Source organism: Physella acuta, unplaced genomic scaffold (assembly GCF_028476545.2).
Source record: "Physella acuta isolate Inbredline_101_S28 unplaced genomic scaffold, ASM2847654v3 ptg000142l, whole genome shotgun sequence".
Lineage (NCBI taxonomy): Eukaryota > Metazoa > Mollusca > Gastropoda > Physidae > Physella > Physella acuta.
This window is the reverse complement of record NW_026731661.1, coordinates 2,842,682-2,855,756: the sequence shown is the minus strand read 5'-3', so window position 1 is coordinate 2,855,756 and position 13,075 is coordinate 2,842,682. Positions and strand designations below refer to the sequence as shown.

The 13,075-nt window shown below is 33.4% G+C and overlaps 1 protein-coding gene across 1 annotated transcript; it reads right to left on the bottom strand.

The window, feature by feature from the left end:
• Positions 1–6,089: 6,089 nt before the first annotated feature.
• Positions 6,090–6,613, bottom strand: LOC131935288 (M-phase phosphoprotein 6-like). Its single transcript, XM_059291673.1, has one exon. The coding sequence runs from the start codon at positions 6,574–6,576 to the stop codon at positions 6,094–6,096; it is 483 nt and encodes a 160-aa protein (XP_059147656.1). The 5' UTR covers positions 6,577–6,613; the 3' UTR covers positions 6,090–6,093.
• Between the last annotated feature and the right edge of the window lie 6,462 nt (positions 6,614–13,075).

Here is a 13,075-nt window from a genome sequence, read left to right as displayed (position 1 = left end):
GAACTACCAATGAAGCATGTAAAGCAGGGGTCGGCAACCTTTTGAGCCGAAAGAGCCAAAAGTTGCAATTTACAACTTTACCCGGTTTTGAAAGAGCCACTAACATTTTTATGTCAATAGTATATTTGTTTAGGCTTATATATATATATATATATATATATATATATATATATATATATATATATATATATATATATATATATATATATATATATATATATATGATTATATATGTGTATATAACCTATATATAGGATTATTTATATATATATATATATATATATATATATATATATATATAAATATATATATATATATATATATATATATATATATATATATATATATATATATATATATATATAATCCTAAACAAATATCGTAGTATATATATATAATTTAAAATAAATATCTTTGAATATATAAAATAATCTTATTTGAATGTGTGTTGAGAGGATCTGCTATGTAAGTCAGAGTACTTGCATTTGTTTTGAACAGCTTAATTCTCTCAGTGAAAACATCCTTCATTTGTTTATAATAATACTGAAGTGATTGAATAAAAGCATTGGTTTTATAACGATATTTTTTCAGATTTTTTCGTAAATAAGTAATTTAACGCTCACCATGTATTCATAAAAAAAGTATTTTTTTTCGAAACAAACCATTTCTTTAAGCAAACCTGGGCTGGGTTTTCCATGCAGTTTTACACTTAGCTGGTTTAGTTTCTTTGTGATATCCACTATGAAGTTGAATGTTTCAATTCGGAATGGACAATGTAAGTACATTGAGATAGGGAGTAACTAAATATTCTAATATAATAGTTAATGTTTATTGTTTATATCTTATGTGATATCGTTTATTACCGAATGTTGCAGACTAATATGTTTATGCGTTTTGGAAATAAAATAATTATTAATATTTGTGCATGGAGCTGAAGAGCCGCCACTGGACACCAAAAGAGCCGCACGCTGCTCGCGAGCCGCAGGTTGCCGACCCCTGTTCTAATATAACACTACGGGGGGTGGCAACTCGGGACATAGACAATATGTTTAATCTATTTTTAATTGCTTTTAATTAATCCGAATGTTCTCATATCACTGCCAAATGTAGAGAGTTGTACATTTCATCAAATTTTAAAGATATAACCATTCGCTTGGTTTCCCAAATTTGTAGACATTGATAATTTGAGACCGATTTACGTTTAATTCGCATGCAGACAGATCCTCTAAGCTAAATTCTTGGACACAACGTTTTTTCCTTTAATCAACACACGTAGCGTGTTTTTGGGGTGCTTCCCAGGTGCAGTTTTCAAAAGCGTGATTTTTTTTTTTTTGAAGAGTGTAGGCCTACTTACAGGTTTTTCTTTTTGTGACACATCTCCGGTTTTCCTCACACTCTGAAGAACACTTACTGTCTCATTTGAATTGTTAACCGTCAGGGGTGTTAGCACAGGCCAGCTGGTGGGTTGCGTTGTGTCTGTATTATCGTCTGGACAGAGAGAAGGCCAGTTAAGGTTTTTTTTTTTTTAAAGTCTTGTCTGTCTGGTATAGGCCATTTGGAATTTGAAGTTATATGTACAATTCCAAAAAAAAATAATTCGAGGCAGAAGTAGATGTTGACTCACATTGATAAATTAAATATTATGCACAAAATATATAACAAATTAAGTAACATTTAAATGGTTTTTGCGATTTTAAATACAAAAGCAATTTATTTAAATGCTATATCAAGACTTATTTCTTTAACGATGTATACGAACATATATGTTGTAAATTAATTAATAGATGCGTATTGTTTCTGTATTGCTTAGGTAAACGTTAATTAACAAAAGAATGGGTAAGTTGTTTCCCATTCAAAATGTAAATTAAATGACGTCCCCTTCATTTATCGCAACAACACAATATAATTCTAATTCAAGTCTTTCACTTAATGCAGGGGTCTCCAAACTTTTCAGTCCGAGGGCCGCATAAACTATCAAATTTCAGTTCGGGGGCCAATTTCTTCCAGGCATATCTTTGAATTTTCTGGGCATGTCTTTGATTTTTCCTCAGCCATCACTAACAAACGATTTTTCCTTGGACGAAAAGATCTCCGCGGGCCGGACGAGAGGACTTCGCGGGCCGCATCTGGCCCGCGGGCCGTAGTTTGGAGACCCCTGACTTAATGGGTTAGCTTAGCATAGAGACATGAGTCTCATCAAATGTATTTATTTAATATGTGTCTATAGAATAATTACGGCTAACAATTGCACCAGTATTATTCATGTTTTTCTCTTATTTTACTATTCGTTTAATATGGAGACGTGTAGAGGTAATGTTATATTGTTTGATTTATTGTCCGCCATTCTTCTCTTATTTAATGTTGCATTTAAATAGTTTTTGGATGGACTTAAATTTGCCGATTATGTCACATTTTTGGTCACTTTTATCATTTGATAGTTTTCGTTTTTTTTTTCATGGTTAGTTTGTGGTTATAATTATTATTGGTTTATTTTATTTGAGTTACCTTTATTATGTTATTAAAAAAAAATTATGTCATATATAAATGCACTTCTATTCATGAAAAGCACCTATAAAAACAACTCGGTAGCAAATTGACGGGCAGGTACGGATTAATGGCATTTATTTACAATGGAGAAAATTGCTATAAGGTACAATTTTACTGCACAGTAATTTCACGGAACAAATTATATTCGCATATTAAGGTAACACTGTACTTTGTTTTCAGTATCTTTCTTTTAATATCGAAATTTAAATGTAATATATATTTTCATGTGTATAGTCAGCTCTTAAAGCTAAATCTACCTCTGCTAACTTTTCTAACACTAGAAAACAAAATAACAATATATTTTCTTTTCAGTTTAAGAATGTTTCTACCTTACTTTATATGTAAAATGCATGCTCACTTTTTGAAGGACATAAGCCGGAATTTCTCTAAAGTGTATGTCATTGTTCTCATGCTCTGAAAATTGACCAGGACAACTTAACATAAATTTAAATATTCCATATGTTAAGGTATGGTCTCTCTTCACAATCAATTTATTTCCATCTGAAGATATCTAATTTGATATACTGGAAGTTAAGTATAAAAACAATATTGAATGTTATTTCTTCAATATTACAAATGCAATTAATTGTTACTATCAGAAAATTACTATAGTAATTTAATTAATGTATAATTCGTTGTACTTCTTAGTTAAACGTTAATCAACAAAATATTGTGTAAGTTATTTCCCTAATAAAATGTGATGTAAACTAAGTCAACGTTATTAATCAAAGCCGACACTAGTATCGAAGCTAACAATAGTATTCTCATAGACGTCTTTCTCTTAATCGGTGAGCTTAGCACAGATACATGTCTGATCAATTTTTATTTTATTAAATTCGTGTGTAGAAAATAATTACGGTGATTAATTGCAACAGTATTCTTCATGTTTGTCTTGTTTAATTTCCCCATTTATTTAATATTGGGTAGTTTGGAGGCAATGTTATGTCGTTTGTTTTGCTAACCGACTTTCTGTACTTATTTACATGTTGGATTTAAAATGTTCTTAACGTTATAAACTAGTAAGCTGGCATAATCAGTGTTCTGAAAAGAAACCATGACATTCGGTTATGAAGAAGTTTTGGAATTATGTTGGGGTTGAGGTCGGGGGTTAAAACTGCCAGTCTTACCATTCAAAAGCGTTTACGTTTTACGTTTTTGGTTATACACTTGCGTAAAACATAAACCAAACATGGAAATAATGTACAATGGTCTGTTAAAGTATCATTTATCTTGCTTTTAGATACATAGCATCGATTTAAGACGTATTTTTAAAAATAAAAAAAAAAAATAATACTTAAAAATGGGTGCCTGTTTCTTAATGATTTAATATATAAAAAAAAACCTTTATATAAATAAAAAAAATATGAAGTAATTTTAGTCTTTATTTTTAACTAAATTACTAAGCTAAAATGTTGTCTTTTTTCCTTACAAAAACAACTTAAATATATTTTCTAGATAAATAACTGAACAGTCCTAATGTTATAGTCTTTTAAAGTTCTTGTAATATGATATTCATTAAAAAAAAATATCGAAATTTATTTCCCTTGACACATGGGAGATAATAACGTTCCTTATGTTCAGTGTATTGTTACCATAACATTCCATCAGATGTCTATTTTTGATTCGATCAACTTCTCAACTCGAGCGGTGGAGACTATTTATAATTGTTTTCGTTATAGGAGATAACATGTGTAAAGATTAAATGTTTGCAATCGGATGGATTTGTTTCTGAATTATTTTATTGGTCATTAACTAAGTTCTCGCCCTAATAAACCAATCATAGACGTGTGTCGTTTTTTTCCCCTGCCTACTGAGGATAAAAAAAGATTCATAAACAAGATATCAATCACATTCGTTTAACTATGTTTCATTAATAGGTGAAAGAACCACATATATTACTTAGTAATCAACTTGTTTTTATTAGAAAATGTTTACATGAATTGATTACATCGATTAGTGTTAAATCTTCACAATTGTAACGTTGGTTCGTTAAAAATAAGATTTGACATTTCGAGAATACGATGAGAAGTCAGTAACATGGACATATTACTGTAGTTTATTATTTAACATTTTTATACACCACAAATTTTAAAATCGAGACATAAAATGTGCGTCTCTGACATATAGACATTGTTCACATTCTTGACTTCAGTTTGTTATTCAACTCGCCACATTTGAAAATACTAGGCAGTAGATCTATATTAAATCGTGGAGTGGAAATCAACTATATTTTTAAAAGTTTACAACGATCTTTGTATGCCGTGAATGTTGTCCTACAGTACTGACCATACAACCATCTTATATGTAGAGGTTAAAGAAACATAAAATGTCCGTCTAAAAACGTTCCGTATTATAACATAGTTTATTAATAGTTAAAGCAATGATCTTATAAGGAATAGGTGTCAAGAATTCAAGCTTGACTCTCTTAGTGCTGACAAAATGGGCTTTTGCTTGGCTGGGCGGGATCTCTCTTAGTGTTAGCTTTAACACCTGTCTCCTTAGCTTGTCTCTTCAGCTCTTCATTTTTCTTGACGCGTTTCAAGAAATCAAGACGGCAGTTACTGTGCTCAACATGCTCAATTCTGACATTGATTTGTTTGGGGATAATACGGTTGCCCAACTGTTTATTGACAACCACACCAACCAACAGCATGAGGGGTTTCATTGATTTGTTTGGGGATAATACGGTTGCCCAACTGTTTATTGACAACCACACCAACAGTATGAGGGGTTTCATTGATTTGTTTGGGGATAATACGGTTGCCCAACTGTTTATTGACAACCACACCAACAGCATGAGGGATTACATTGATTTGTTTGGGGATAATACGGTTGTCCAACTGTTTATTGACAACCACACCAACCAACAGCATGAGGGGTTTCATTGATTTGTTTGGGGATAATACGGTTGTCCAACTGTTTATTGACAACCACACCAAGAGCATGAGGGGTTACATTGATTTGTTTGGGGATAATACGGTTGCCCAACTGTTTATTGACAACCCCACCAACCACATCAACAGCATGAGGGGTTACATTGATTTGTTTGGGGATAATACGGTTGCCCAACTGTTTATTGACAACCACACCAAGAGCGTGAGAGGTTACATTGAAAACACGACCAGTCTTTCCGTGATAGACCTTGTGTGGCGTACCTTTTTGAATGGCACCATCACCCTTAATGTCAACGATGTCCCCACGTTTGTAAACTGACATATAACGTGACAGATTGGTCACACCTTTGTTTTCTGAATCTACGTGAGAACATGTAACGCGTGCCGCGGCGATAACCTTTTGGATTTAACATTTTCAATCACAATAAGTTTGTCCTGCCACCCACACGACTTTTGAAAGAGGACAGAAAGTCAAAACAATAGTCTTTTTTTTTTTTAATGTTAAAGTTTTATTGTGATGCACTCATATCAATTAAGCCCATTAATAATATTTTATATATATGTGGTGCGTGACAATTTGAAAATTGCTTTCATCTTCTAATCTGCTGGTGATGCCACATAAACCCCCCCCCCCCCCCCCCCCCAAGCACACTCAATCATCTGATGGTTTCATGAAAGTTTTCTTGGACCTGGGCTCTCCGCTCTCGTCATTTTCAGCCACATCATTTCTGTTGCGTTTCTTGGCACATTTCTTGGCTATAACATCCATTAGTGATGAATACCTATTGACCATTTCTTGGTCACTGACACTGTTTTGTTTTTCTATCTCTTGTGACCTCTTCGCCTCTTTTTCAGCATTTTGAAGTCGCATTTTTTTCTCTATTTTAGGATTAAATCCCTGATAAGACTGTCGACCAAAACGTAGTCCTTCATAAACAACATAGCTTTGATTTTGTAGAAATAATGACTCTTTAGTTTTGTAATCTGGTATATCTAGTACCCAATGTTCATCATCAATGAATTTCTGTTGTTCCTTTTCATTTTGTTCTTTTTCAATCCTAAGGACACTTCTTTGCATGAAGTTCATATGAAGAACATTTTTAGAGAGATGAGTTCCTGCTTTCTTAGCAGTCATGGTTGTTTATAATCTGAGTCTGCTCTCTCTTTACACTATCATTAAGACTGACAGGTCAGACCATTGCCTACGAACAATTCGTGTCGTTACCTCCAATATTGAAAATTTTAAAAAGTATAAATAATCTGCATATGTAAGCAATTATTTTCTTATAAGTACTTAAAAATTATTTTTCAAATATAAAGCTCTGGTGTTTCTTTTAAACAATATTTAAAATTTAAAATATATTTAGCAAAATTAAAAAAAAAATTCCTATAACCCTACAAAAAAGCTTCTTACTTTTATTATACTCATCAGGCAAAAGGTATATTTTCATTTTCTTTTCTTTCACTTATTGAATTTATTAAATATTTTATAATTATCTTCCCTAACACAAGGGAAATAAAAATATGACACCTTTAAAAAGAGTATTGTTTAAATTCTTCTATTTGATTTTCACGAAATTTCCAGATCAATCTTGCACATTTTATTTTCCTATTCATTTAATATGGAATAGTTTAGGAGTATTGTTATATCTTTTGTCCGCCATTTTTCTTTTTAATTTTTTATTTAAGATATTTTTGGGTGGATTTAAATTTATATATATTGTTTGTAACATCACGCATTTGTTAATATTGCAATACTGTGTTATTTTGGGTTCTTTCATCTTTCAACTTTATTTACATCAATAAAATAGATCCACAAGAAATAACGATGGTACATTCATAGTAGAATAACGACAATCAAAGTACAATCCAGAAACAGAGTGACGTGGTGACAGCTTACATTCGTCTATACAGGCACCATACAGGCACCACACAGGCACCATACAGCAGAGGCGTAGCGATGGGGGGGGGGGGCGGCAGGTGGGTACATATGTCCCCGGGCGCCGACCTTAGGGGGCGCCAAAATCGGTTGTAAAAACAAATTAAAATGTCATTTTCGCTGTATTGTTGCAGTTTGAGGAGGGGGGGGGGTGCAAATCGAAAGTTTGAGGGGGGTGCAAATCGAAAGTTTAAGGGGAGGGGTGCAAATTAAAAATTTGCTCCCGTGGGGGCGCCAAATTGAAAGTTTGTCCCCGGGCGCCGGGAAGGGTCGCTACGCCTCTGCCATACAGGCACCACACAGGCAGCACACAGGCACCATACAGGCACCATACATGCACCATACAGGCACCATACAGGCACCATACAGGAACTAGGATTAGTTAAGTGACAGTGGGTAGCCTAATGTTTGTTTGATCCACAACTTCCACATATGTGTCGTCTTACAGGAATAGCAAATAAATTGTTTATTGGTGTTCTTTATAAGTGATTTGTATGTAGTGTGTAAAAGATGATGAATTGTCTGAAAAATAGTGAAGCTGTGGTTGTTGGTGTAGGCCAGGGGTCTCCAAACTTTTCAGTCCGAGGGCCGAATTAACTATGAAATTTCAGTTCGGGGGCTGTTTCTTCCAGGTATGTCTTTGATTTTTCCGGGCAAAGTTCCTCAGTCATCACCAACAAACGATTTTTTCCTTAGACAAAAAGATCTCCGCGGGCTGGATGAGAGGACTTCGCGGGCCGCATCCGGCCCGCGGGCCGTAGTTTGGAGACCCCTGGTGTAGGCCATTGAGTTGACAGTGGGTTCTAGTTTGCTAAGATTTCTCAGGGCCTTTATGATTGTGTCGCCGTTAAGTGGTTGGGGTTGAGGTAGGGCATCTGATGTTGCCTCTGACATTTTCTAACCTGTAGATGGTGAATTCTAATGTATAAAGTCCGTGTAGTTTGGTGGTGTTGTTAAGTTCTTTTTCGTGAACAACAGCCGAGAAATATCAAGTATCTGTTTGGCCGTAGTTGAGTTGTAGAATATTGTGCCGACTGACCAGTCGTCTGATAATATGCCTACGTAAGTTAGGCTGTCTATTGAGTTTGTTTATTGTTACCTGCGATTACCGGACACGATGATGACTGTGCATCAACACCACAGTGTACAAAGAACAAAACCATTAAAATATGTTTTTTCCAAAGCATCAAAACCGATATCATCAATTTTAATGCAAATCATTGTGCAATTTGCCATTGATATTCATACACCAGTCTACAAATACGTGTGTTCATTTATTTAGAAACAATTAACAAGTTAAATAAACCGGGAGTGATCTCCCCTAAACTTTCTCGAATATTCTTATATAAAACAACAGGGGATGGGAACTCGGGCTATAGACATTATTTTTAATCCATTTTAAATACTTAAAGTTTTAAAAATAGAATAAAATCTCGTAGACAAAAGAATTGCACACCAAGTAAACGGCAAATGAATGTGCATAATAGTGCGCAATATTATTAGTTCTTTATAAATTTACATGCGTTTTTTGAGAAATCGGAAATAGCGTAAATTAGTACTTCCGGTCAACGGAAATTACTCAGGGTCCATAGCCAAATCCCAAAAGAAAATTCAAGGGTTTTTCAGGGTTTTCAAGGTGATTTTGGGGGAATTTCAAGGTAAAAACTACCACTAACGGGCATTACAATGACGGTGACGTATGGTTTTTGCACACACACTTTTTAAAATAATTTTGGTGTTATTACAAAATTATCTAAGTCAGGAGATTGTCTTAGAGTCCAGCATAATCCCTTTTGCAATCAGTATCTTTGGGTCAAATGACACTCCTCCAACTTCTATTTTCAGAAAAACCCTTTTTTCAACACTGGCTTGACCATGTGACAGAAGCAATAGATCTCTAACAATTTTCCAAATGTTCACATAAGAAATTTTGCTACTAAGCTGTTCTATGAAAAAAACTGTCCAGCCTATCATGTTCTCTATTAAATTTGGATAGACAACCATTTAGAGTACATGTATCTATGAATGTTAAAAATTGAAACAGAACTTGGTCACACTCAGCTGATTTCAGTTTCCATTTGTTGACTAGGATGTGAAGAATTCTCTTCATTTTTTTGGTGAACTGGCTCTATTTTTAAACATTTGCATTAGGCTAAGTCTCACACTAATGACTAAACTAATGGAGATTTTAACAAAAAATTTGATGAAAATCCTATCAAAGTTGTCTTACAATCAGATTTGAAATTGAGAATTTAAAGCTCACTTGCTTTTATTATTTTTTTTAGAGACTTTATTAGAGAGTCAGCAACAAACCCAACTTCAATTGAATGACTTGTCAATGTCAAGTGCTAATCAGAATCAGGTCATTATACATAAAAGGAAGCATTGTTTTTTTGTCTGTCTGATAGTCCTTTAAAAAGGACTCTGCACACATATTCCTTTAATAAACCGGTAGTGATCTCCCCTAAACTTTCTCGAATATTCTTATATAAAACAACAGGGGATGGTAACTGGGGATATAGTTATGATTTTTAATCCATTTTAAATACTTAAACTTTTAAAAATAGAATAGAATCTCATAAAAAAAAAACATTGCGCACCAAGCAAACGCCGAATAAAAACGCGTATAATAGTGCGCAATATTATTAGTACTTTAAAAATTTACATTAGTTTTTTGAGAAATCGGAAGTAGCGTAAATTACTTCTTCCAGTCAACGGAAATTACTCAAAATTTAACAGAAGGTAGAGAATTAGATCTTTTACTTACATGTGAAATTTCATTTATCTATCTGAAATAGTACTCAAGTTATAGGCTTTTGAAAAATTCAAAGTAGGAAAAGTACCACTTCCGGTTATCGGAAATCGCTCAAAAGTTGATACGGATCTACGATTTTGATAAAATACTTATATATGAAATTTCATCAACCTAGCTGTAACGGTACTCAGGTTATCGTGTTTACACACGGACAGACAGACACACAGACACACACACACACAGACATACGATCAAGATTGCAAAATTATGTTTTTCCGTATCAGTGAGGTGTAAAACGTCGAGATTTGTAAAAATCTCGATTTTTTTTTTTTGCACGATTACAATACTTTCTCTATACTACGTATATACGAGAAAGTAAAAAGCGCATAATAGTGCGCAATATTATTAGTACTTTTAAAATTTACATTAGATTTTTGAGAAATCGGAAGTAGCGTAAATTACTACTTCCGGTCAACGGAAATTACTCAAAATTTAATAGAAGGTAGAGAATTAGATCTTTTACTTACATGTGAAATTTCATTTATCTATCTGAAATAGTACTCAAGTTATAGGCTTTTGTAAAATTCAAAGTAGAAAAAGTACCACTTCCGGTTATCGGAAATCGCTCAAAAGTTGATACGGATCTACGATTTTGATATAATACTTATATATGAAATTTCATCAACCTAGCTGTAACGGTACTCAAGTTATCGTGTTTACACAAGGACACACACAGACACACAGACACACACACACACACAGACATACGGACAAGATTGCAAAATTATGTTTTTCCGTATCAGTGAGGTGTAGAACGTCGAGATTTGTAAAAATCTCGATTTTTTTTTTTGCACGATTTCAATACTTTCTCTATACTACGTATATACGAGAAAGTAAAAAAAGATGTCTATAGCACGATCGTGCCTTGTTGTAATGTTCCAGAGGCGTAGCGACCCTTTCCAGCGCCCGGGTACAAAGGTTTAATTTGGCCAATCCAAAACAAGCAATCTTGTCTGAAATCAATATGTGAAAGATTATTAATGACAATGAGAATTTAGAGATCTAGATATTTGGGTGTAGAATATGTAGAAAAAAAATATGTTTAGCGTTGACCTTATGCTTTATCTCACTGCATATTAAAGTTAAAAATGAATGTTTAAAAAAATAGATATGAAAATCATAAAGTCTTCATGTGAAAAAAAAAATAGTGACTAGCAATTACATCAAACGCAAAGTAGGGAAACATTGAAAGTTTTAGATCAATGTATAAATAAATAAATATGTTATAAATTAAAAGTGATTAAGTTGAATCAAACAAGTTAAAATGTAAAAATCAATAAAAAAAACATGTTTTACAAAAAACATGTTAACATAATATTTATAATTATATACTTTTAAAAATTATATGCAGTAGTTATATATTTTATTGGATTTTGTAATCTATTTTTCGATAAAAAATTTTTAACAAAAGTTATTTCCCATGACAAAACAAAAGATAATACAGATTCAAGCTTTGGGCTCACCTGAGAGCTACAGACCGTTCTCCCTCTGCTCTAACATCAGCAAGCTCTTGGAAAGGCTGGTCAATGCCCGCTTGTTTTGGTTTTTGTCAAATAACAGACTGATAGACTCGTGTCAAGCGGGCTTTTGGTGGGGGGGGGGGGGGGGGGGGGGGGGACGGCAGCCAGTGGACTCCGTTCTTCAGTTGATTAAGGAAATCACTGGTTGTTTCCACTCAAAGGTCACCACCTATGTGCTGTCCTTCGATCTGAAACAGGCCTACTATAAGGTATGGAGATCCAAATTGATATTAAAACTCCGTCAAAACATGTACCGGTGACCAACAGACTTTCTGTGTTAGGGAGAGTTAAGGAGACGTTTATAGTGCTGATAACCCCATCCACTCATATGTATTAGTATTAGCTTTCATTATCGATGTATCAGATAGTATGATCGACAAGCTAGAGAATAGGTCTTGAACTAGACTAAAATTAGGTGTGCCACTCGTTTTAATTTTGTTTAGTTTACTATGCTCCATCCTCAGATGGGAAGTCAAAAGTTGATTTTGTAGCCACCCATGGCCAGAAATAGAATCGTCCGTGGGAAAAGAGAGTCTGTGTTATTCCATTAAATGTTTGCCTGTTTCTTCTTTTTTTTCTCTTTTATCTTTCTCTTTAAAATCAAGTAAATGTTCTCCAAAATCCAAATAATTAGAGGGCAAAGTACTAGTTCAACGCAGTTGAAAGTTCAGTCCCAATGTATATGACAAATTATGTCCCATCTTAAAATGGTTCTTACGATTTAGTATACAAATAAAGTTTAATTATTATATTTGATAATCGAAATCAATCTCTTAAAATAAATACGACCTTATTAGTTACTTTTAGAAATTTAAAATACTAATTTAATAGCTGTATATTATGTGTGTACTGCTTAGATAAACTTTAAAAAAAAATATAATGAGAGAGTTATTTCCCTTATAGAAATTGAAATACCTTAAGTCCCCTTAATTTATCAACCCTCAACAATAGTATTTTGATATATTTCCGTTTTCGATTCAATATCCAGTTCCAGGTTAAATCCCCGTTAAATTTGATTTTTTTTTTATTCCGTAAAAGGTCCTAGATGAAGGTAATTTTCCAGATTATCGCCTACGGTTCGATTTTGGCTCCAATGAAATATCTGTTTTATAACAATGTGTTATTTAAATACAAAATAGGGTGGGTCACTATATTATCTATTAAATACCACTGCTAAAATTAAACGTTCAGAGTAAAACGAGTAAGGTTTTAAAGTGACCGAAAGAGCTTAGCCTTCACTCTACATTGGGCCGACACCATCAACAGCATCTTCAGTAGTCTAAAGTCGTCTGAACATTTTACGTAAGTTTACTTACGTGTTTTATGTTAAAGTAATACTTCTGAATTATTATTTTTTTAT